At 48.0% G+C, this 22579-nt stretch overlaps 1 protein-coding gene across 1 annotated transcript in view; it reads left to right on the plus strand.

Moving 5' to 3' along the window:
- Window positions 1-22439, plus strand: part of TPST2 (tyrosylprotein sulfotransferase 2) — a 40787-nt gene extending 18348 nt beyond the window's left edge. Inside the window, exons 2-7 of the mRNA XM_039505065.1 lie at window positions 9479-9554; window positions 13004-13920; window positions 16484-16682; window positions 18459-18509; window positions 20323-20369; window positions 21966-22439. Of these exons, the coding sequence (XP_039360999.1) occupies window positions 13073-13920; window positions 16484-16682; window positions 18459-18509; window positions 20323-20352 (1128 nt within the window). The 5' untranslated portion in view covers window positions 9479-9554; window positions 13004-13072 and the 3' untranslated portion in view covers window positions 20353-20369; window positions 21966-22439. The remainder of the gene's footprint in view (window positions 1-9478; window positions 9555-13003; window positions 13921-16483; window positions 16683-18458; window positions 18510-20322; window positions 20370-21965) is intronic.
- The last annotated feature ends 140 nt before the right edge of the window (window positions 22440-22579 follow it).

Raw genomic sequence — 22579 nt, forward strand, 5'->3', positions numbered from 1 at the left:
TAGCTAGTTCCCAAGTGCACTGGCTGATGTGTCTGGCTGGCTGCCGGGACCATCCTGAGATGTACAGAGAAAGTTTAAAATAAAATAAAAACAAAACTTAGCTGTATGTCCTGCTTCTCACTATGGAGAAGGCATCCAGCGCCCAACGTGAGGCAGAGCTGGCTCTTCCGGGAACATTTCAAAAAGGAAGAGACCCCAGTGGTTGTGACCAGTGTTTATGCAAGAAACCAATTAAATCAAACTGCTGGTTAGGTGTCACATCTAGCAGTGCTAGTCAGGTGATGTTGCCTGAGAGATGCCGCGGCAGTGATAACTGATGAAGCACCTTTAAAAGAAGAAAAGGGCGGGGGAGTTAAAGGTTTGGTTTATTTCAGCAGAGCGGGGTATGGCAGCTGATTCCAGCAGTTTGGGTCTGCTGCTCCAACAGAGGGCCTCCCAGGGACTTCTTTAACTTTAGGTACTTTACAATTAATAACCTGGTTTGGAAGAAGAGCATGCTTACAGTCGGCACGGTGGAGGGCAAGTGGAAATCAACATGCCGGAGTCATACTCTGAACACGCGTAATACATGATAAACTACTGTCACTGTCTTCACTTGGAACAGGAGAAAGTAGAATGGAAGATGCTGCAAATTGGTGGGTTTTTTATTATTTCAAAAACATTTTAGCATTGAGCAGGATAATAAAATGTTTTCTAATCACAGCAGCCCTGAGGCAATAAACAAACAGTACGTTTGTGCTATAAAATGTCTGTCAAATCTTTGTTGATATACTGTAAAGCCTGTTACAGCAGCCTGGCTTTGTTCCTGCCTCCCTGACCAGACTCCTGGGAGCTTGGATACTCATCTGTGAACATTCTTCTTGGCTCAGGGTTTTACCTCTCAGTATTTCTTAGCAACAGACTCAAGTACTTGAAGCCTGTGCTCACTCTTCTGTAATCCGTAGCTCAAAGCCATCAAACCTGTTCTTGCAAAGTATTTAAAAATGGAGGTAAGCCCCTCCATATGTCCCAATGTCAAAGATTGTGCTTGAGGTTTCAGATCAGTGTTCCACAGAGAAACAGTCCTAAAATCTAAAATCTCTTGAGCCTCTGCAGTTATGAATCAGTGCCCTGCATGAGCAGCAAAATGCAAGACTGTTTCGAGTGTAAAGTTAATATTGAAAAGCAGTTGAAGTATAAATACGACCAAAGGGAAATATACTGAGTTTATTGCATTGTGTAGTGCCTTCTGTCCTGAAGTGGTCCAGAGCACTTCATGGGTTGTGGACCCAATCCTGCAACTGGCTATGAACAGGGAGCCACCTACCTTTGTGCAGAGCATTTGAAGGATAGGAATGTGTGGCTCCAACATCCCTGAATTGCAGCCACCTCTGGGTTGTCACACTGCATTGGTTTGACTGCTGTATAGTGTTGCTATGCAGTTTAGGACAAGAACTGAAGAGGAATACCTCATTTAATGGAAGTTGAAGGAGGCGGTTTAGGTAGCTGGAATGTAATTACTTGAATTGGAATTTGGCTAGGACATCTTTGTGTGATGCTTTAAAGGAAAAAAGATAGATGAAATCAGAGCTGTAAATAAATATTGTCAGCTGAAATCTGGTTAATTTTAAAATTAGGATGTTGCAGGGGCTAAACAGGCCCTTGAGCCCTCTGATGATTTTTATGGCTTTACAATCCTATTTTGCCTCCAATCTGAGATGTGAAAGATGTACACCGAGAGGAACTGTCCATGCACAAACCAGTGAGACTGACTAGCCACAAATACTGTTGAAGGTGCAAAGTAGACAATCTGGGAAAATAGAAATGGTTTGTCAATTTACGAGGGGGCTTTTGAAGGCGAATAATACAGATAGGTGGCCAAATCCCATGAAAATTCTGTCCAGTTTGGGCATCTAACTCCCTGAGGAGAGTCAGGTGTTACATGTAGTATGAGTGGCACCAAACAGTCCGGTGTCTGTGACTTTTTGTTCACGGTGATGACCTGAAAGTAATTTTCTTTCTGGAATATTTGAACTTTGTGGGCTTTCCTCTTTGTAGCCTGATTCTGTGTGTATGAAAGCAGCCTTGTGTTAGTGACTGGCATCCTTACAGTCTCTGGGCTTAGTTAAATCAGAATGAAAATCTTTGTGCATCTCTCTGGAAGTCTGTAAGAAAGTGAAAACGCAGCTAGTTGCAGTATTTGTTGGGGGTAGGCAGCAAACATGCTCCTGGTCGTTAGCTGTTGGGCAGTGGAGAATTCAGAGCTAACCTCTCTCCATGGGTATGGAGAAGGGATTATCCAGTCTCAAAACCAAGGTCCCAGTCCTGCCATTGACTAGACAAGGGTGCGCGTCTACGTACAATGTCACTGCTGTCAGTGGATGCCCCACGGTCAGTTGCAGACCTAGGGCTGTGTCAGCATTTTCTCAGCCCCTGCTTTCAAGAATAGACAGGGTAAGAGTCAGTGCGCCAGCAGCAGCACGGCAAGCGCTCCTGTGCCCAGAGTGGTGAGGTGAGGGCATTGCTAGTTCTGCACGCCTGTGCCTGGCTCGCTGCATTTTGTATGCAGCATAGGCAGGGGCCCTTTGTGGAGTCTTGCTGCTTTTCAAATCTCCTGTTGAAGTGTGTGGCCAGGACTCAGGTGGCCCATCAAAATCAGCACAGAGATTTGAAAACAAAACATGCGGTTCTACTCACTGCCTCCTGTGTCTCCCACTCCACCTCTCCACCGTTAATCCATTCTGCTCCCTCCCTCGGAACATCCTTTTGTCCCTTTGCTCGCTCACCTTTGCTCTCTTTTGCTCTTCCTTGTTACAAAAACAACTTCTCTTTCTTCATTCAGGTCTCTTGAAACAAGCTTTATCTGGTTAATCCACCAAACGAGGGGGCGGGGGGGAACAAACCTATCTGCAGCAGTACAAGACTAGACCTTTCATTTGTGTGTGGGCTCCCTGGGATTGAAACAATAGATTGAGAGCTCCATGGGGCATAGATTAGTTTCCTCTCTGCTGCATGCAGATAGCCCTTAGTGAATTTCCCAGCATCAGACACACCCTTGAACAGTGCTAAACCATGCTTATTTCAAAGATTTGAGTTAAATATGTTTCAGTGGTAGTACTGCCCTTCAGAAACAAACCCTGTGTTTAACAATAACTTCTCTGTGTACACAATGGTGTTGTACCCATATCGGTTCCCAGAGCAGCTTTCGAGCTCTTCTTCATGTCTGAGAAACTATGAACTCGCAAGCTTGTCTCTCTCACCAACAGAAGTTGGTCCAGTAAAAGATATTACCTCACCCACCTTTTCTCTCTAATAACTTATCTAGTGCTTGTCATTTTCAAAGTGGTTTACAAACACTAAAATGATACATTATAGAATCATAGATTATTAGGGTTGGAAGGGACCTCAGGAGATCATCTAGTCCAACCCCCTGCTCAAAGCAGGACCAATCCTCAAATCCTTAAATGGCCCCCTCAAGGATTGAACTCACAACCCTGGGTTTAGCAGGCCAATGCTCAAACCACTTTTCCAAACATACAAAAAACAGATGAAATTAATAGGCACCAGGTTGAATACAAACAAGGGGAAGTAATTTTTCCAACCACACACAGTTAACCTGTGGAACTCATTGCCATGGGATGTTATAATGGCCTAAGTATAACTGAGTTCAGCAAGAACTAGATGAGTTCATGAAGGGTAGGTCCATCAATGGCTGTTAGCCAAGATGGTTAGGGATGCAGCCTCAAGGTCAGTGTGACCCTAAGCCTCTGAGTGACAGAAGCTGGGAGGAGAAGCCTGGGGGCTATCTCCAGTTGCCCTGTTCTGTATGCTGTGCCTGAAGCTCTGATATGGACTACTGTCAGAGACCGGATACTGGGTTAGTTGGACCATTGGTCTGACCCAGGATGATAGTTCTTATATTTTTATAGGCAGTGCAGGTAGCAGTGCTTATACTTAAGGTTATCTGATGCTTTCCATTCTAAGACCCTGTTTTCAGTTGCTTGTAACTTTGTCAAACTATAACCATTCAGACTGAAATTTTCCATGCTGGGTGACTTCACAGTCTGAATTATTTGGGATGTTTCAATTGAAATGGTTCAGCCTTTCCAGAGAACAAAGATAGAGAAAAATACATTGTCTTGTCCATATTAAAAAATAACAGAATGGCTGTAAGATTTTGTTTTAAATTTTATTTTGAGAAGATCTAGCACTTCCATGCTACAGAGGAGGGACTTGAAATTTGGCAGGGGGAGTTACCATGGTGCCATCTCCATAAAAATTTGCCCAAAGGTTGGCCAAGTTCTGAGCCTCTGAGTAACCACGATTTGCACATGCTCGGTACGGATTTGTTTGACAGCAACATTCCCTGAAGATTCCCTCTGCACGGCACATGCTAGTGACTTTGAGAACTGTAATTCTCACTGGTCATAGCAACAGTGGGTGACAGGACATGCGAGATCTTGATGTGGTGATAGCTGTTTCTGCTGGAGGTCCTGTCTTCACTACATGCTCCACCTCTAGGGTCCCAGAGGAGCTGCATTGCTGTTGAATCACGGTTATGACCTTTGTAGATTCATGGATCCTCATGGATTCTAACAGTTTTCAGCTTTGTAAATGGATGTTTGTCCCCTTCGTTTTTTTTCCAGTTCCCTCTCCTCCTTTTGCAGCTCTCTTTAACCTGAAGGCCTTTGCTGAGTAGTGGCTCTGGGAGTTCCTGGAAGAATGTCTGCAGTGCACCTGTTCACCTTCCCCAGCAGAAAGCTGCTCCTTGCAGCTCCGTGGGCCTTTCAGAGACAGGCTGCAGCTCCCGCCCCAGATCCGCCATGTCACTAACAGTGGAGGTGAGAGCTGAATTACAGCCCGTGAGAGCTGTAGGTTCCACTCCTGAGTCCCAGGTCTCTGCTGCTAATTTTGGTGCTCATGCAAATGAATGACTGGTTTAGCCTGGGCAGCTGTGGGGCAGGCCTCTGCACACCACTCTGCTAGATCCACAGCTGGTCCTGGAGCCCCTGCTGCTAGTCTAGTGCTGGGCTCCCTCTGTGCACCCTGAGCCACCGGAGTCTGAACACTGACCCTTCTCAGGGGACAGGGGCCTGAATCCTTGTCAGGTGACTTGGGACTGGACATGCAGCTAATTCTCTCCGCATCTCTGCCCTGCTCAGCCTCAGGCCCTCTTATTCTGTTTCTTTGTCAGCCAGAATGCACCCTGCATTCACACCGTTTTAATCAGAGCAACGTCTTAGGTCAGTTTATGGAAACCCAAATGTTAGCCCCTTATGTGTGATTTCTCTAGCTGGAATATCCTCTCTGGAGGGATTTTCTCTTTATTTGCACAGACTCTGTAATAACAAGGTTTCCAAGAACAGTAGATGTCTGAACAGCATTGTCTATATACCCACCTTGGCTTCAGTCCTGGGGCTTGTCTACTACACAACCAATTAGTTCATGGCAAGCTGGGGTGTGAATCTGCCCCCCCGCTAGCCTGCTGTGCACTAACTGTTGTGGACCCTGCTGATGCACAGTAACAGTGCGTTAATGCGCTTTGATCTAGTCCTCTTTGAAACAGATTAGATCAAAGTGCATTAATGAACTGTTAGTGCATGTCAGCAGGGCCCATGTGGAGCAGTGGTTCACAACCAGGGGGACAGGTACCCTTGGGGGCATGCAGAGGTCTGCCAGGGGGTACATCAACTCATCTCGATATTTGGCTGATTTTACAACAGGCCACATAAAAAGCGCTAGGGAAGTTAATACAAACTAAAATTTTGTACAGACAATGACTTGTTTATACTGCTCTATAGACTATACACTGAAGTACAATATTTGTATTCCAATCGATTTATTTTATAAATACATGGTAAAAAGAGAGAACGTAAGCAATTTTTCAGTAATAGTGTACTCTGATATTTTTGTATTATGTCTGATTTTTGTAAGCATGTAGTTTTAAAATGAGGTGAAACTTGGGGTACACAAGACAAATCAGACTCCTGAAAGGGTACAGCAGTCTGGAAAGGTTGAGAGCTGCTGCTGTTTGTGTGTGTGCCTCAGTGCTGTATTTCTAGTTCCATTTGTGTTGTGTAACACGGTGCCTCACGGGCAGGGTGCAGGCATGTTTCGTGAACTATGTCCCGTCTGTCACTTATGAGCTATTGTGTGCATTTAGTCACAGGCCACTCAGCTGTCACCAAACTAGCTGATAAGTAACTATGACAATCAGCTTTCCCCAGACCTAGGGATTATTTGCTGAACTTCTCTGGCCTGTGTTATGCAGGAGGTCGGGATCACAATGGTCCTATCTGGCTTGGAGTGTCTGCGATGGTGCACAATACCAGGGCTGCCCAAGGGGGGTGGGGCAAGTGGGGCAATTTGCCCCAGGCCCTGCAGGGGCCCCCATAAAAATATAATATTCTTTGCAACTTTTTTTTATGGAAGGGGGCCCCCGAAATTGCTTTGCCCCAGGCCCCCTGAATCCTCTGGGGCAGCCCTGCACAATACTTAGAATTTGGAATCCTAGTGCTCAGTTGCTAGAATAGCTGCTTTCCATGGCTGCTGTGTATCCGAAACAGAAGTGATTAGGGACGGTGGTACCTGAAGTTAACTAGGCAGTATATCAAGTCCAGTTTCCAGCACTAAGTACTTGCAAATCCATGTAGCCAGAAGAATAATCTAAAACTACATCTAGTCACATTGATGTAAATAAAAAATGTGTAATCTCTAATAGCTGGGGCTAGCTGCTTCTTGTGTTCTGGCAAGCTGTACAGGATCCACAATAGCGCTTATTCCTTTTATTTTAATTTTGTTCTCAGCGGATCAGTGCACCAGCTTCTCTTCTGGAGGGCTGGGTAAAAAGTCGATGGTCATATGTGGATAGCGGCTCCACTCTTCATGGCTCGTTGTTCGCCTCACATGGCAAAACTGTCGGGCTCTTGCAGAGAGAGGCCCTCGGCTAAGTCGCTGCCTCTCTGAGAAGTTACTGGTTACGTGTGCGAAGGGTGCTTGGCAAAGCAGCTCCCTGGTGGTGGTTTGCATGAGCGGTGTCAGGAAGGAAGTGTGTGTGTGTGTGTGTGTGTACATGCAGCACAAGTGCAGGATTTAGGCTATGTTCCTAAGGGAAGAGCGTGGGCGGTGGGCTGTGAACAGCTGCTATTTGAGCACCGATGGTACTTCAGAAATCTCTGAGGAAATGTGGTCCCTGCCCTGGGGAGCCTGCAGCCTAGTGCAGACTTGAAATCCCCCAGTTGCTGGACCTGGCTCAATGCAGGGCAGTTTTGGTTGGGACGGAATGCGTTATAATCAGCCCTGCCCCTCTGGGCAGACTGGGATTCCCTGGAAACTTGATCTGGGTGGAGTTCCCCTCCAGGCTCTTAATTAGCTCTAGAGTAGAGGCGGAGCTGATTGCCTTGTTCCACTCACACATCAGGACCAATCATTAGCAGTTCTCCAGCGCTTCTGTACTGGCCCAACGCTGCAGCAGACACCGTCAGTCCTGACACCGTTCTGTGAAGCAGGGGGTGAAATCCCTGGTGTACGGGGGAAACTCAGGCAAACAAGGGCCTGCCATTCAGTGGTGCTGAGTGCCCAGAACTCCAGTTGAAGTTAATGGAGCTGTGGGTGCTCAGCACTTCTGACAGTCAAGCCCCAGGCCTCGAGGGAACCTGTCAGTGTCCAGTTGGGGAGGTGAGGTGCTGTGCTCCGACCACGAGAGCTGTGATGCGATGGGTGGGGGGTGTACTGTTACCAAGAGTGCTCACCAGACTGTGGGTGAGTGCGTCAGTGCCACCAGCCTTAGAGACCCAGGCCTGTAGTGTATGTGGAGAGCTCTCCTGGCTTCTGTGCCTAGATCTGCAGCTGGGGGTGCTCCAGAAATACCGTGGGGAGAATCCCGTGGTCTCTAATGCTGGAGCCAGGTGGAAATCCCCTTCCAGCCTGATAGGCCTGGTCGCTGTGTGCAGCCAAGCGGCATGTGCTGCCTTGTGCCTAGGGCTGGCTCCAGAGCCCAGCGCACCAAGCGTGCGCTTGGGGCGGCATTTTGCCGGCAGGGCAGCAGGCGGCTCTGGTGGACCTTCCGCAGTTTTTGCCCCCTCCTCTGCCCCTTCCCCACAGACCCTCCAGGTGACTGGAGCCTGCCTTGCTGCTGCCCTGCAGAGACACCTAACTTCTGGCAGCAGTTACACTGGTAACGTTTTTATCCCTGGTTCAGAGGCATCTCCTGGAAACAGCATGAACAGGATTCTGTGTTCTCAGAAGGCAGCTCCATCTACTAGGTTGTTGTATGATACGAAAAGAGGGAACTCAGAATCGCAGATGCAGAAGACAGGGCTCCTTGGAAATCCAGAGACAGGTGGGGGGGCGATCCTTAGTGGGAGGGGCGCGTGTGTACCACACGTGGGTGCCCGTTCTGTTTCAGTGTTAAGATCACTTCTTGTGGGTCTTCATGCTGCACGCTGCAGGTAGATTGCAAACACTGCTGGGCCCCAGGGAGTTCCATGGGCTAAAAGTCAGTTTCACAGACAACAGGGTGAAGGAATCAACCTTGAGCAAAAGGTGGAAGAGTTTGTCCCAGCCAGGGGAATCGTGCAGCTTGCTTTGCAGGGGCTCATGCTGACGTTTTCTTTTGCTCTGGCGTTCACAACCCCTTGACTCTGCTTTGAGTGTTATGCTCAAAGGAGCCTTTTTTCAAAGCAGAGCTTGCTCAGAATTGCAGATGACCTCAGTCAAAGCCGTACACTGGGCTCAGGTTTGTCTGAAAGGCTTGTGAACCTCTGCAGCACTTTTGCTCTTGCCTGATTTGAGAGTCCGTAATGAAACGGGAAAGCAGGTGCTGTGCAGTGTCCTCTGGAGCGGGCTGCATGGTTCTGTTTACCTGTGGGGAATAGAAAAGCCCTGCTGGGACTCTGTAATATATTCAGTCTGCCATTCCCTCTGGCCTCTCGCATCCTGCCTGCTTCTGCCTGGCTCTTGCTCTCTCCGTCTCGGGTCTTGGGAAGCCAGCCTCCTACCTCATCTGAGAGATGTTTTCAGTTGCTTTCTGCTTCTCTCTCGGCTTGTGCCCCAAGACTCTCCCTGAGTTTTGTTGTAATTTACCCAATGGACTTTGCAAGGTTTCCTTTCCCTGGGATGAGAGGAATATGATGCCAATGTTGCTTCATGGGCTCAGGGTTATGATGCCAGGTGTATAGTCTGTTTTTAATGCCTTGTCTGTAAATGAGATAGCCAAGTGACACTGCCAGTGTGTTAAGATATTCAAGCTGATTTCTGCCAACCAGTTGCTAGGTTTGGTGGAGACAATGCATGATGAACATAACAGTTGTATGTCATGTCTGCGTGTCGTTTGGCTTTCAGGTAAACATTAAAAGATTAATGATCTGTGTGTCGATAGACTATTAAAACTGCAATATTGAAAATTGAATCCCGAGAATGAGCATTTTATTTCTAACTATTCCGATGAATATCAGTTATCCCTAAACAAATCAGCATTGTGGGTTTTTTCCCCCATTAGGTATTCATCGACCATCTGTATTTCTGTATTTCTGAGCAAAGATCGGCCAACGGCAAAATGAATTTACCAGGGAAAGGTAAGTGTATCAAAAGAGGATCTGTCATGGGACCCTGCGTGACATATTGAGAGTGAGTTAATGAATATTTCATGTTTGTGTCTGCAAAGCCGCTTCTGCTCTATTAATATTTTACCACTCTCAAAAGCAACTAGAAACAATTACAAATCTTGCTGATATTAATACCTGATCAGAATGCAAAATAGGGAAGATTTTTAACTGCAGGGATTTTTTGTGATTTTGGGTTTGTATTGATCCTTATTACCACATCAGCCACAGCTCAGTTGTTACTCTGCATGTTGCATTTTGCTTTCTTTAAAGCCAGCACTAAATTCTCAGTCTGGTTGAAGATGGAGTTTCTGGCTCTCTGGATCGCACTCCATCGTCGTCAGTGTGTCCCATGGGTCTGAGCACCAGCCGTAAGTGTGTTGGGGTTTTATTGAGCTGCTGGTGAAGCCTTTAGCTTTTTGGTTTCTGTTGATGAACTTATGTCCTGAAGGATACAATGATTTTAAGTCCCTGGGTCCTGTGTGGGAGGGACGAAGCCAGGGAGAAGACAGTAACAGGACTTTTTCACGGATGTTAGGGCGGACGGGGATTGTGTTATAACCACGTAGTCTGACCACCTGCATGACACAGGCCATAGAATTTCATCCAGCAATGTCTGCAGTGGAGGGAATTGATCTTCCCGATGATGGACATGAACACCAAGCCCTAGAACCTGCTGGTGAATTCTGCAGCAGAAGACTGCAGAAAGCAGCTTGAATTTAGCTGCACCTTTGACCTTGCTTTAGAGAGTAGGCTCACTTGTGCTTGTTTAGGAACTCTGAGTTTCGGGAGGTTTTAGTGACCCCATCTAATAGTAGGTAGCACTTTGGGTAGCAGTCTGGTCTTGGCAACCACCCCTCTGGCTGTCCCCCAGCAAGTATTCCCCTTGTTACTGTTGGGGAAGCAGGGAGAGAAGTGACATGTTCCAGACACAGCTGGAGTCAGCGTCAGATCAGGGTTCTTGTTCCCTAGTCTGCCCAGACAGCAGGCTGTCCGCATGTCTGTCACCCTGAAGCTGATAGACCCAGTATTTTAAGAGCTCTTTTTTCTTTTGAAATGGGTAGCAGGCAAAATTAGAGGCCAAACAGTCTCTGTAAATGCTGCATATTTGCCATCTGCCTTGGCAGTAGTTGAACAAGCACATGGATGGGCAGGAGCAGAGCTGAATAACATTTGAGATCACAGTTCCTTAAAGCGACTTTGTCCGGCACCCCCTGCTGCCTGGGCAGTGGAGGGCCCAGAACGTATGCGGCAGGTTTCACTTCAGGAATCTGACGTGTGGCACGTTCCGTCTGGTCCGTTGTCCTGGAATCCCGTATTTGTGTTGTCAGATTCATTTCAGATGCCCAGATGAGCCGTGTCCTCGCCTTTAAGTGACCTTGACAAGCGCGTGGGGCTGCCAGGGAATCCGTGAGGAAACGTTAACCATAAACCATATTCTCCTACCCCATTTAGTGCAAATTTCTAGCCTCCCTTTAAAATAAATGTTTTACCGCTCCTTAGACTTTTGAACTACATCCCATTACAGTCCGGTTAGTCTGAATTTCTGTCCATTCCAGCTGTAAATGCTGTGGAGGCCAGAGGCTAGTGGGCATTTTAAATTGCTTTGGGAGAGGAATATACATTAAAAAGTCAGATGACCAATTCCTCACTTCAGAGACCTATAACTAGATTGTAAAGTCTCTGAGCCCAGAACTGCTGCTCTTCATACAGTACCATGCACAGTCAGTGCTGAACACGTAATGATGTCAAGAAGAGCAGCATGCCTGACTCAGTGCCCTGCTGGGTGTGAGAATGGACTGCTCTGCATGGGCACATGGGCCACTGGTAAATGCTTGCTTCCATTAAGAAATTTGTGAGGAGAAAATATTTTTCTTTGGCAGCGTTTTGGATTGGCAGTGAAATAAAATGCACAGCGGTCCCCTTCCCCTGTCCCACGTTCAACTTCTGCCCAGCTCCATGCATTGCAAGGAATTTACCCCAAAAGCCCTCTGTGACCTAAGGGCGGGATTGCAAACCCTGCACTAGTGGGTTCGGCCAGGAAAGGGGGAGGGATGGTTGGCCTGTTTTAATAGGAGCTTTGTGGAATCAGCAGAGCAAGAGACAGACTTGCAGGAGCAACAATCCTCCTGCTGAAATCTCCTACAGAGAAGTTGCGTCTTCACGGCAGAGCCAAATGAAAGCTTCAGTGTTTCAAGAGGAAACTTTATTTAACGTCAGTTTCTGGCAGGGGAGTATTCAGATTGGCAATGCTTGTTGCTAGTATTTACACTAAACCTTCAAATACATAGTTTGTTTAATAATTAACCCAATTTGATGCTCATTGGCCATCGCTTCTGCTGAAGCAAACCCACCAACCTCCTGGAAATCAAACCAGAAGAGTTTTCTCATACCCTAGCTAATTTCTAATCAATGTAAACAAATGCATAGAGGAAACTTCTTGTTTATGGAACTGATAGAAGGGTTGTGTTGTGTAGTTCAGTGAATACGTGTAATACAACAAAGGAAAACTGCAAGAAAGGATTGGGGACGCAACTGGAATGGAGGGCAGTAAATCAGTCTGTCACCTTGGAGGTTGATGTTTTCTTGGCCTTCATGAGGAGGGAAAAGCCTGGCTAAGCCAAAGTGCCCCTGGCCATACATACAAAAGCTCTGCCGTTGACTAGTAAAGCAAGGCTGGCGCTTTTGCTGCGCTCCTACTCTTCTAGAATTGCTTGCATGGAATACCCAGAGCTTGGAGGCTTCTATTCTGTTTTTACTTCAGTTCTTCTCTGTTTTGATGGAAGTCCTTGCTTCAAAGCAACACATTTAATAGAGGGAAGTAATAGGATGAAGATAAGCCAAGGAAAATTTGGTCTGGATGTTTTGGAAGTAATTCCCTAAGGATTTCCTGGATACGTGAATACCCACTTCGTCGTACATGCATCCGACGAAGTGGGCATTCACCCACAAAAGCTCATGCTCCAATACGTCTGTTACTCTATAAGGTGCCACAGGACTCTCTGCTGCTTTTACAGATCCAGACTAACATGGCTCCCCCTCTGATACTCTCCTAAACTGCCGCGCAGCATTGCTGGTAAACAGGTGTCTTCATCCCCAGCAGTAAGAAACGATCTCTTTACGTACAATCTGAAAATCACTTTGCACTTCTTTTAGGGATGTAAGATGGTGATAAATCATGAGGTTGATTAGACCCTGGAATGGTCTCTCAGGAGTTGTGGTGGAAGCTGGAGTTAGTTCCAAGCAGACAAGACAGATGGCTTGGCGTGTTCTCTCCAGGGCCAGTTGAGGTGATCAATAGGTCTTTGTGTGATTTATTGAAGGGTGAGACTCTCCTGGTGTCAGGTGGCTCAGTAGGAGATGGGCCGGGTAACCAGATGTATGCCACTGACTTCTTTGAACATGTGCTGTTTTCTTTGCAGATGCGCACCGGCTTGGCTGCTTACTAACTGGAAGCTGAAGGTCTCCCAGCCTCTGTGCAGAGGAACAGAATGCGGGTCACCATGAGGCGGGTGTTGCTGGGGCTTGGCTTTGCTGTTGCCCTGATGGTGACTGTGCACCTTGGCCAGCAGATGTTGGAGTGCCAGGAGCTGCTGGACAGGGGCTATGGCAAGCGGACGCATGGGCTGATGAGACCAGAAAACGAAGAACTGGTTATGGTGGACTCCAGTCGCATCGAGTACCGGTACAGCAAGGAGATGCCGCTGATCTTTATCGGTGGGGTTCCGCGGAGCGGCACGACTCTCATGAGAGCCATGCTGGATGCGCATCCAGAGGTCCGCTGCGGAGAAGAGACTCGCATTATTCCCCGGGTGCTGGCCATGCGCCAGGCCTGGTCCAAATCTGGGCGCGAAAAGATGCGCTTGGATGAAGCGGGAGTGACGGACCAAGTCCTGGACGCTGCCATGCAGGCGTTTATCCTGGAAGTCATTGCCAAGCACGGGGAGCCAGCCAGATATCTATGTAACAAGGACCCCTTCACGTTAAAATCCTCTGTCTACCTTTCCAGACTCTTTCCCAATTCCAAATTTCTGCTGATGGTTCGAGACGGCCGGGCTTCTGTCCATTCCATGATCACAAGGAAGGTAACGATTGCAGGCTTTGACTTGAACAGCTACCGAGACTGCCTTACCAAGTGGAACAAAGCGATCGAGGTGATGTATTCCCAGTGCGCAGAGATTGGGCAGTCCAGGTGCCTGCCTGTCTACTATGAGCAGCTGGTGCTGCACCCTGAGCAGTCCATGCGTGTCATCATGCAGTTCCTAGACATTTCCTGGAGCGACGCAGTTCTGCACCATGAAGAGTTAATAGGGAAACCAGGTGGAGTCTCCCTTTCCAAGTGAGTGTCAGTATGGCTGCCGCTGCTTTCCAAAGAGACTCCTGACTAGACGGAGCGGGTTCTTGCCAAACCTCCGTGGGGCATGGCCATCTTGCTTATTTTCATGCCTGGTTTTCAGGAGCAGAGGGATCGATATACCCAACTCTGCTTTAGAGTACTGGTGTGTCTCTAAGTAAAGAACCGCGTGAGTGTCACAATGGCGGTTAGCTGCTTAGGTGAGGATTTTTAAGAATGCTGATGTCTCAGTCATCTGACTTGTAAATAAGCAGATGATTTCAGGCTCTGCTTTGGCAGAGTCCTATTTAAGGAGCTCCAGTTTCGGGGTAATCTATGTCCCCTTTCTCTTTTTCTACCCATTCCCAAATATTTCTTTAAACACTGGATTACGTTCCAGCTAGCACTGAATGATTTGAGGTAGCATGCAGCTGAGGTTCCCTGACTTCCCTCACGTAGTTCTGACACGATCCTGGCACACAGACGTGTGTACACAGCGTGTGTCTTCGAGAGCTATTTCTTATTTTGAGCTTCTTGCTGCCGTTGTTTGTAGTGATCGTTTTGGCTACTTGGTAACTTTAGATTAACCTAACCCAGCTGCTGACTGTAAACACGGATATATGGGCAGTAGCCAGACAAGTCTGTCTTCTAACAGTCTTTTTCGGTTAGTTCTGTACATCCGGAACGGGGAGGTGGAGGAGAAGGAACCCACGGTATGGTTTTTCTCTGAGCAAGGGAAGGGGAGGACATTGTCAGGCCATACTTTCATCAACACGAAGGGTGTGTCTGCACTGCAGCGGGACACCCGTGGCTGGCCTGTGCCGGCCGACTCAGGCTCGGGAGGCTCTGGCTGGCTGCGGGGCTGTTTAATTGTGATGTAGATGTTCGGGATGTCCCGAGCTTTGGGACCCTCCCACCCGCAGGATCCTAGAGCCTGGCCTCCAGCCCGAGCCCCAGAGGTCTACGCTGCAGTTAAACAGCCTGAGTCGTCGGGCAAGTGCCTCGTTGCAGTGTAGACTTACCCAAAGAGAGAGGAGCAGGGGAAGCTCGCGGCACGTGATTTGTGATTCAGTACCCTTGCAAAAGGCTGGCTCACGCTAGTCAGCATTTTACTGGGTGTGGTTCTCTTTGAGTCACAGTTGAGCCGATGCCCCACTATGCCACGCTGTGGCACTGAGGCCTGGCTACTTAGTGGAGGGAGGGCGGGAGAGGCGGGAAGAGTGATTAGAGTCCAATATTATTTAAGGACTGCAAAGGGGCATTAGGGCCTCATTGTCCTGGGTGCTGTACAAACAGAAGAGCACTTCCTTTTCCAGAATTAGGGGCTCTGGCCCCGGTGCTCAGTTCCAAGGCAAGTCACTACATTGCTGATGCGCATGAGTGGGGGTGTTTGACCAGTGGCGGTCGTGAGTCTGGAGAGCCTCTTCGAGTCTGGCTCCCCGTGGTGTGTAAGGCGTGAACGGTGCAGACGTGCTGTGCAGGAACTGGGCGCAGCTGAGCAGGGGGAATGCTCCCAGCCAAGGGAATTGTGGTTTGTGGTAGTGAGGGAAGGGGAGAGCAGCTACTGTGGTAGATGGAGGCATGTTTCTTAGGCGAACTGATGGCCTCTGTTGGGCTTTGTATCTTTAAAAATCTACTGAGAGCAAATAGCCCATTAACTGACTAACGAATAGCCCATTAATCTATTAATGCTGCCCAGTTTCCCGAGGGCCATGTGGCAGGTAGCCACAAATTCCTTGGATTTTTCTCCTGCAGTAACTGGGGTGAGAGGTTTGGCCGTAGGAATGCCTGTGCCTTCAGAGGAGGGTGGAAATCAGTGACTGCTCACCAAGGCCTGACGTGAGACAGGTCGCGGATGGGAGGCTTAATCTCTAGAGCCTCAGACACCCTGGATCCTTCATGGTCTGGCGGTGCCTGCTGCACTCCTACTGCAGCCTCTGCTCCTCGTGTGTGAGCCAGAGATTTACGTGTCCTGAATAAACAGAACTGTCTCTAGGGAGGGCTCTAATTTTCATGCTAATTATGTAAATCTGCCTAATTACAGGACATTAACTTTGCTGTCTCAAAATATAAAGGGACAGTTTGTGCAGTGACAGGCTACTGCTCTGCTTTGACTGCAGGGTGCAGACTGTCACTGCCTGCAGCGATGCTTGGATTGCAGTGGGGGACACTTTCCCGCTCTAGTGAAAACAGAAAGTGCAGATGATCTAACACAGAAGGCGCAGCAAGGTGGGCAGGACGGACGGGAGCATCCCTAGGCCAGACAGAGTGGGGAAGGATGCGTGGCGCTTGGGTATTGAAACATGTGGAGCCGACCCCTTAGGTGTTTTAGTGTTGGGTCTTTGGTCCTGCAACTCTACCATCCTAGTAAAGGCACTGGTGCTTTACCGACAGATTTAAAGCCTCTGTTTTATGAGCTTATCCTGAAGACGCTGAAATATCTGCGCTACATGTGTCTCTCAGGCATTGAGAATGAGAATTCAAATGGCAGTAACCCAGCTGCAGGCGCCTACGTATGAACGCAACATACATCCAAAACCCAAGCGACTGATTTCTACTCTCTTTTCAGGATAGAAAGATCAACAGACCAGGTTATTAAGCCTGTAAACTTGGAGGCTTTGTCCAAATGGATCGGGCACATTCCAGGGGACGTATTGCAAGACATGGCCCAGATAGCACCAATGCTCGCTAGGCTTGGCTATGACCCATATGCAAATCCACCCAACTATGGCAACCCAGACCCCTTGGTAATCAACAACACCCAGAGGGTGAGTATTGCTACTGTCTGCTTAGAATGCTGAGTGTCACTGGATGATGGTGGGAGTGACGCATGTTACAAATACAAAATAGCCACAAAAATGTGGATTTACTATATGTAATACTGACTTACATCTCTCTCCAGGGTTGGAGAGGTCACTAAATCATACCAAAGAGAACCCTTTAAAAACCACTGCCCCTCTTTAAAAGATGATAAAACTACAGAAGGGGACGTGCCAGTTACATTTTCTTTATTTTCAAAACGTTGGTTCAGATGACAGATTCTGTGATGTGTGAGAGATGAAATTCCTTTTGGTCTTGTGCCTCCGCAGGGCAGATATTGCACTACTCGGTCCTGCCAGCTAATTCTGGAAGCCTCAGGAGTGTATTGGTTTTTTTTTTTTAAATTAAGACCAAGTTAAAAGTCATGTAAATGCAAAGCTAGAAAACTCCGGTCTCTCCCCAGTGGCAGACCTAGAAACTGATGCTTCATTCCTTAGCTCACCCCAAACTCACTCAAGTCAAGGGGAGGCTGGGTGCAGAAGAGATGCAAGGTCATGTCCTGGGACAGTGCTGCTACTCAGGCTGTGCTAAGGTCTAGGAGACGTTCCCCAGAAGATTTACATGTGCTGCTCTGGAAATTACAGCCCCCACTAGGGGGCGATGCAGAGCCACGAGCCAGTTACTAAAGCAGGGGCGGGCAAACGTTTTGGCCTGAGGGCTGCATCGGGTCTCAGAAGTTGTGTGTAGGGCCGGTTAGGGGAAGGGGTCATGACCCGGCCCCCACCTCCTATCTGCCCCCTCCCCCCCCGGGGCCCCTGCCCCATCCACACACCCCTGTCCCCTGAGCACCCCCAGACCCCTGCCACCCCATCCAACCCCTCCTCTCCCGGGGCGAGCCTCCTGGGCCAGGAGCTCAGGGGCCGGGCAGGACGGTCCCCTGCGGGCTGTAGTTTGCCCACCCCTGTACTGAAGGGAGGGACTCTTCTCATGTCCTTGTTTCTGCTTGGGCCCAGGTCAGACTCTCCTCCCTCAAGGGAGAAGGACTCCAGGAGGACCAGGCAACTCCTGTACTAGGAGAAGTAGCCCCGGGACTGCGATGAGGTGGTGCTGGGGGTTTATTGCAGTGATGCCCAGAGGGCACAGTTATGGCACACACAGACTGTTTTCACGTTCTAGGAGGTGTGGTGCCATCTCTGTGCATGACGCATTGAAATCCCAGCCCCTGCCCCTGGACCTGGCTTGCTTGGCTGCTCTGATTGTGGCACTGGCTTTGAAGCCTGTTCCAGTCCCTGCGAGCTATGTTAACAGCTGTGGAAAGTGGGATGAGAGGCTCTCCCAGGATCCAGACCCTGCAGGATTCCTGAGTTCAGCAAAGTGGGGCCCTTCTGTTTTTGCCAACGTGAACATGGAAAATGGTCATTGTACAAAAGATCCCTTCTTAGTGCAGTTTTAAAAAAAATCCCCCCTTGGGTGAGAAGGGAGGGAGCGTGGCGCAGCGCAGCCCAGAGAAACCACTTTTAGCAGAAGTCCTGAGGACAGCGCCGCAGCCACCGTCTGACGCCAAATGCCACATCTGTGCGGAAATCGTACATTGGCCCATGACGCTAGCGATCAGCCCAGCAGGGCAGAACGAAATCACGCCAGGCTATTGCTCAGGCCTTTGAGGTTTGCTTCTGGTTCAGACACGCTGTGACATGCCAGGGAAGCTAATGAGGCAGAAGGGCTGCTTAAGCATCAGCTAATCTGTACAAAGTGGAGTCACTCTGGTTTCATTCCTTCCATAGGTTATGAAGGGGGATTTTAAAACACCAGCCAATCTGAAAGGGCGTCTTCAGGTGAGAGAGCCCATTGACTCCTCCGGGTTAGACCTTCATTTTGGATGGATCCGTGGCATGTCTGGTCCCTCACATGAGTGCACAGAGTTGGGCAGCAGCTCTGTCCTTGGGATACCTGACTCACGTGCATCTCCTGCTTCAGTCCACCAAATCTCCACTGCACAGTTCCTCTTTTGTCCTGCTGATCATGTCACGGCAACCCTGGATCCTTTCACTGGTGTCTTGTCTGGTTGCATGAAATTTTAGCTGCTGGTCTTCGCTATCCAAGCCCTGCATACACTCATGCCCTTCCCCACCTCCCCTCCTTCCTGCTAACGTTATTTTCTCTCACTTTTGGCTTCTTGCTTGCACTGGGGTGTCTGTGCATTCGTCCGACAAACACTTCCACTGCCTCTAATCCCTCCGGACATGTTCTCCTCCCTGGGGCCCCTTGAACTGCTCTGCTGGGTCTTGCTACATGTGGAGTGGGAAGAGGGGGGGTGTCTGTCTAATCTAGAGAGTGTAAATGTTCCAGAACATGGCTCCTGGTTCTGATACTTCTTTCAGTGTATAACTGTTTCATGTGTCACTAAAACCGCTCCCTTTGCACAGGTGTACAATCAGGAAGCACTTTACAATTCGGTGCAATCACAATGGCACTAGAGATGAAGATCAAAGAACTTGAAACCCTTATCCCCCTAGAAAATACTGCTTAAATAAGACACAACGAATATAAGGAAGGACCTTTTCACACAATGCACAACCTGTGGAACTTGTTGCCAGGGCATGTTGTGAAGGCCAAAAGTAAAACAGGGTTTTAAAAAAAAATGAGATAAGTTCCTGGCGGATAGATGGATGGCTGTTAGCAGAGATGGTCATGGAAACAACCCATGCTCTGTGTGTCCCTAAACCTGTTACTGCCAGAAGCTGGGCCTGGACGATGGGATGGATCGCGAGATAAATTACCCTGTTCTGTTCATTCCTTCTGAAGCACCTGGCATTGGCCACTGTCAGAAGACAGGATGCTGGGCTAGAAAGACCATTGGTCTGACCCAGCACAGGCATTCTCACGTTCTTATGACACACAGTAGCCTAATGGTCAACACACTAGGGCTGTGTCCCAAGCAGGGGGCTTGGGCAACCAAGACTCTGCCTATTTAATATGGGAAATGTTAAAGGAAGCCGTGATTTTGGCTATCACAGTAGCATGTGGGGAGAGAGGCACCTCTCAGGTAGCCAGGATTAAAAGCATGTCAAGATTCACAAGTGAAAACCATTGCTTTGAATTGCCAGACTCAGAAACTCGTGCTTGTGCTCCCTGCAAGAGGCACCAGCTGCAGATCCTGAATTGCTGTCAGGTGTAGTCCCATGTAGAATGCATTGCAGTGATGAAGATCTGGGTCACTGGGGAAGCCTGCATATCATAGGAGAGATTGTGCTTTTGCCAGGAGATCGCCCTCTCAGCTCACTCTGAGGCCTGGGCTACACTAGCGGGGGGGTTCGAACTAAGATACGCAACGTCAGCTACACTATTCGCGTAGCTGAAGTCGAAGTATCTTAGTTCGACTTACCTGGCCATCCTCACGGCGGCGAGTCAACTGCTGCGGCTCCCCCGTCGACTCCGCTTACTCCTCCTGCCGAGGTGGAGTACGAGCGTCAGTTAGTGGATCGATTTATCGTGTCCAGACGAGGCGCGATAAATCAATCCCCGATACATCGAACGCTACCTGCCAATCTGGTGGGTAGTACAGACGTACCCTGAGAAGTGCGGTGGGAGAGTTTGTGTTTTGTATGTGACTTAATACTAATCATCATTTTTCTTGGATTGTTTTAGGTGACTCAGAATACGTCTGCTTCTCACTGAAAGTTAATGATTTCCAGGTAGGTACTTGTGCTTTACTTGGAAATCCTGCAGGTCCATCTGCATTGCTCTGGGGTGGGGTTTTGCCTGCATAATTTCTAGTGCCTGTTGCTTAGAGTTCAGTGGCTCTAGGTGTGCCCCTGAGACATATCAACTCCGTGTTCAGTTAATTGCTCCAATTTGCCAGAATAATACTGTTACTTTGCCAGATGGGTTTCAAAATTGATTTCGTGCCTTTCCTGTGAAAACAGGTTTACTTGCCCAAAATGTAAATGAACTACTCGGTAACATCACCAGTCTGTAGGATTGCTGAGAACATGGAAATGTCCAGATGAACTGAGCAGTAGTTCTGTGTTGCAGGAGGAGAAGCTCTGATAACCCTCTAGGACAGGGGTCAGCAACCTTTCAGCAGTGGTGTGCCGAGTCTTCATTCATTCACTCTAATTTAAGGTTTCGCTTGCCAGTCATACATTTTAACGTTTTTAGAAGGTCTCTTTTTGTAAGTCTATAATATATAACTAAACTATTGTTGTGTGTAAAGTAAATAAGGTTTTAAAAATATTTAAGAAGCTTCATTTAAAATTAAATTAAAATGCAGAGCCCCCCGGACTGGTGGCCAGGACCCAGGCAGTGTGAGTGTCACTGAAAATCAGCTCATGTGCCGCCTTCGGGGCACGTGCCATAGGTTGCCTACCCCTGCTCTAGGATGTGCCATTGGCCTCCATGGATTAATAATAAAAAAAAGTCAGACTATTTTTTAATGAATGAAACAAAACAAGCAGAACACCTCTGTAGTTCTTGCTTTCCCCTCTTCTTCTGAGACAAAGCTTAAGGTTCATGTTTTTACACAATAATCCCTACACTGTGTTGTAAAAACAATTGTGAGCACTTGTAAAATCTAAGGCCACGTCTACACTTACAAGTTGACAGTGGGACAGCTGTACGAGCGTTCGTGTAGCGCTGATGGGAGAGAGCTGTCCCGTTGGCATAATAGCTACCGCCGCTTGTTGAGTTGGTTTTATGTTGGGGGGAGCGAGAGCGTCTCCCGCCTACATAGCACTGTGCACATGAGCACTTATGCCATCAAAATTTGTTACTCAGTGGGATATTTTTTCACACCCCTGAGCGACAGAAGTGTTGACATAAGTGCTAGTGTAGACATGACCTGACATTTCAAATGTCCATTGAATTGGAAATGTTGTCTGGTTCTGAGTTTGAGACACAAATGAACATCATAATGATTGTGATAAAGGAAACAAAAGCACTGAACAGGAACAGAGTATATTAGGCCTGGTCTACACTTCCAGCTTACACTGGCATAGTGCTGTCAGTCAGGGGTTTGAATCCCTCCCCCCTCAGAAACGGAGGTATGCTGGCAATAGAAACAGCAGTTTGAGGAGTTCCTAGAATGGCTGCTCTCCTCCTGTCTGTATACGGTGCATCTACACTGAGGAATAGGCTCTGCCGTGTAGATATAGCACCAGTCTTGGTTCCTGGTTGGGAGTTTGTAGGTCTCTCACAAAGTCATTTGTAAGAGCCCTGGGTACAAATGATCATATTTGCTGTATTAGGTATATAGCTCATTCCTCTGTCTAAAATGCTTTTTCCCCCTGCAGGATGTTGCAAGTGGCCTTCCATTGCCCAGCAGAGAAGGAATTTGCAAATGCAAAAGTGGAAATCTGTTATCCAAGCATATTGCTTGCTACTAATATTGCCAAAATGTGACTGCTGTACCAGGAATGTATTTGCATTTATTTGCAAAGGTCAAACATTTCACACTTCAAGTACCAGTTGTCTACCTTTTCCGAACACTCTGTGGTAAAGAGAGAAATCTGTGGAAATGAATTTTCGGACTGAACCTTTGAAGTGCATTGGAAAGAGATTTTATATTCAGTTACTTGAGAACTTTTTAAAGTTGCATTAAAATTGTCTTGTAATTTTGTTCTCTAATTTGAAACCAGAAATAGGTGTAATAACCGCATAGAGCCTTTGTTGTACAAGTGACAATTGGAGACTTGCCTTCTATCATTCCTTCACTCGTAACGTACAGAATCTATTGCAGAGTTAATATATGAGGCCGTTCTGTTTCAGGCGTGGCTCAGTCTGGTTTATTTCCTGTGATGCGAGTGTTCTCCAGTGCAGAAGAAAGTGTCCTAGGTGCGCTGGGCCAAGCCCCCCTGCCGCTGCTCGCTCTCCTGAGGTGCCCCCGGCCTGTGAGCCTGGCAGGGGA

Source organism: Mauremys reevesii, linkage group 18, assembly GCF_016161935.1.
Source record: "Mauremys reevesii isolate NIE-2019 linkage group 18, ASM1616193v1, whole genome shotgun sequence".
NCBI classification, from domain to species: Eukaryota; Metazoa; Chordata; order Testudines; family Geoemydidae; genus Mauremys; species Mauremys reevesii.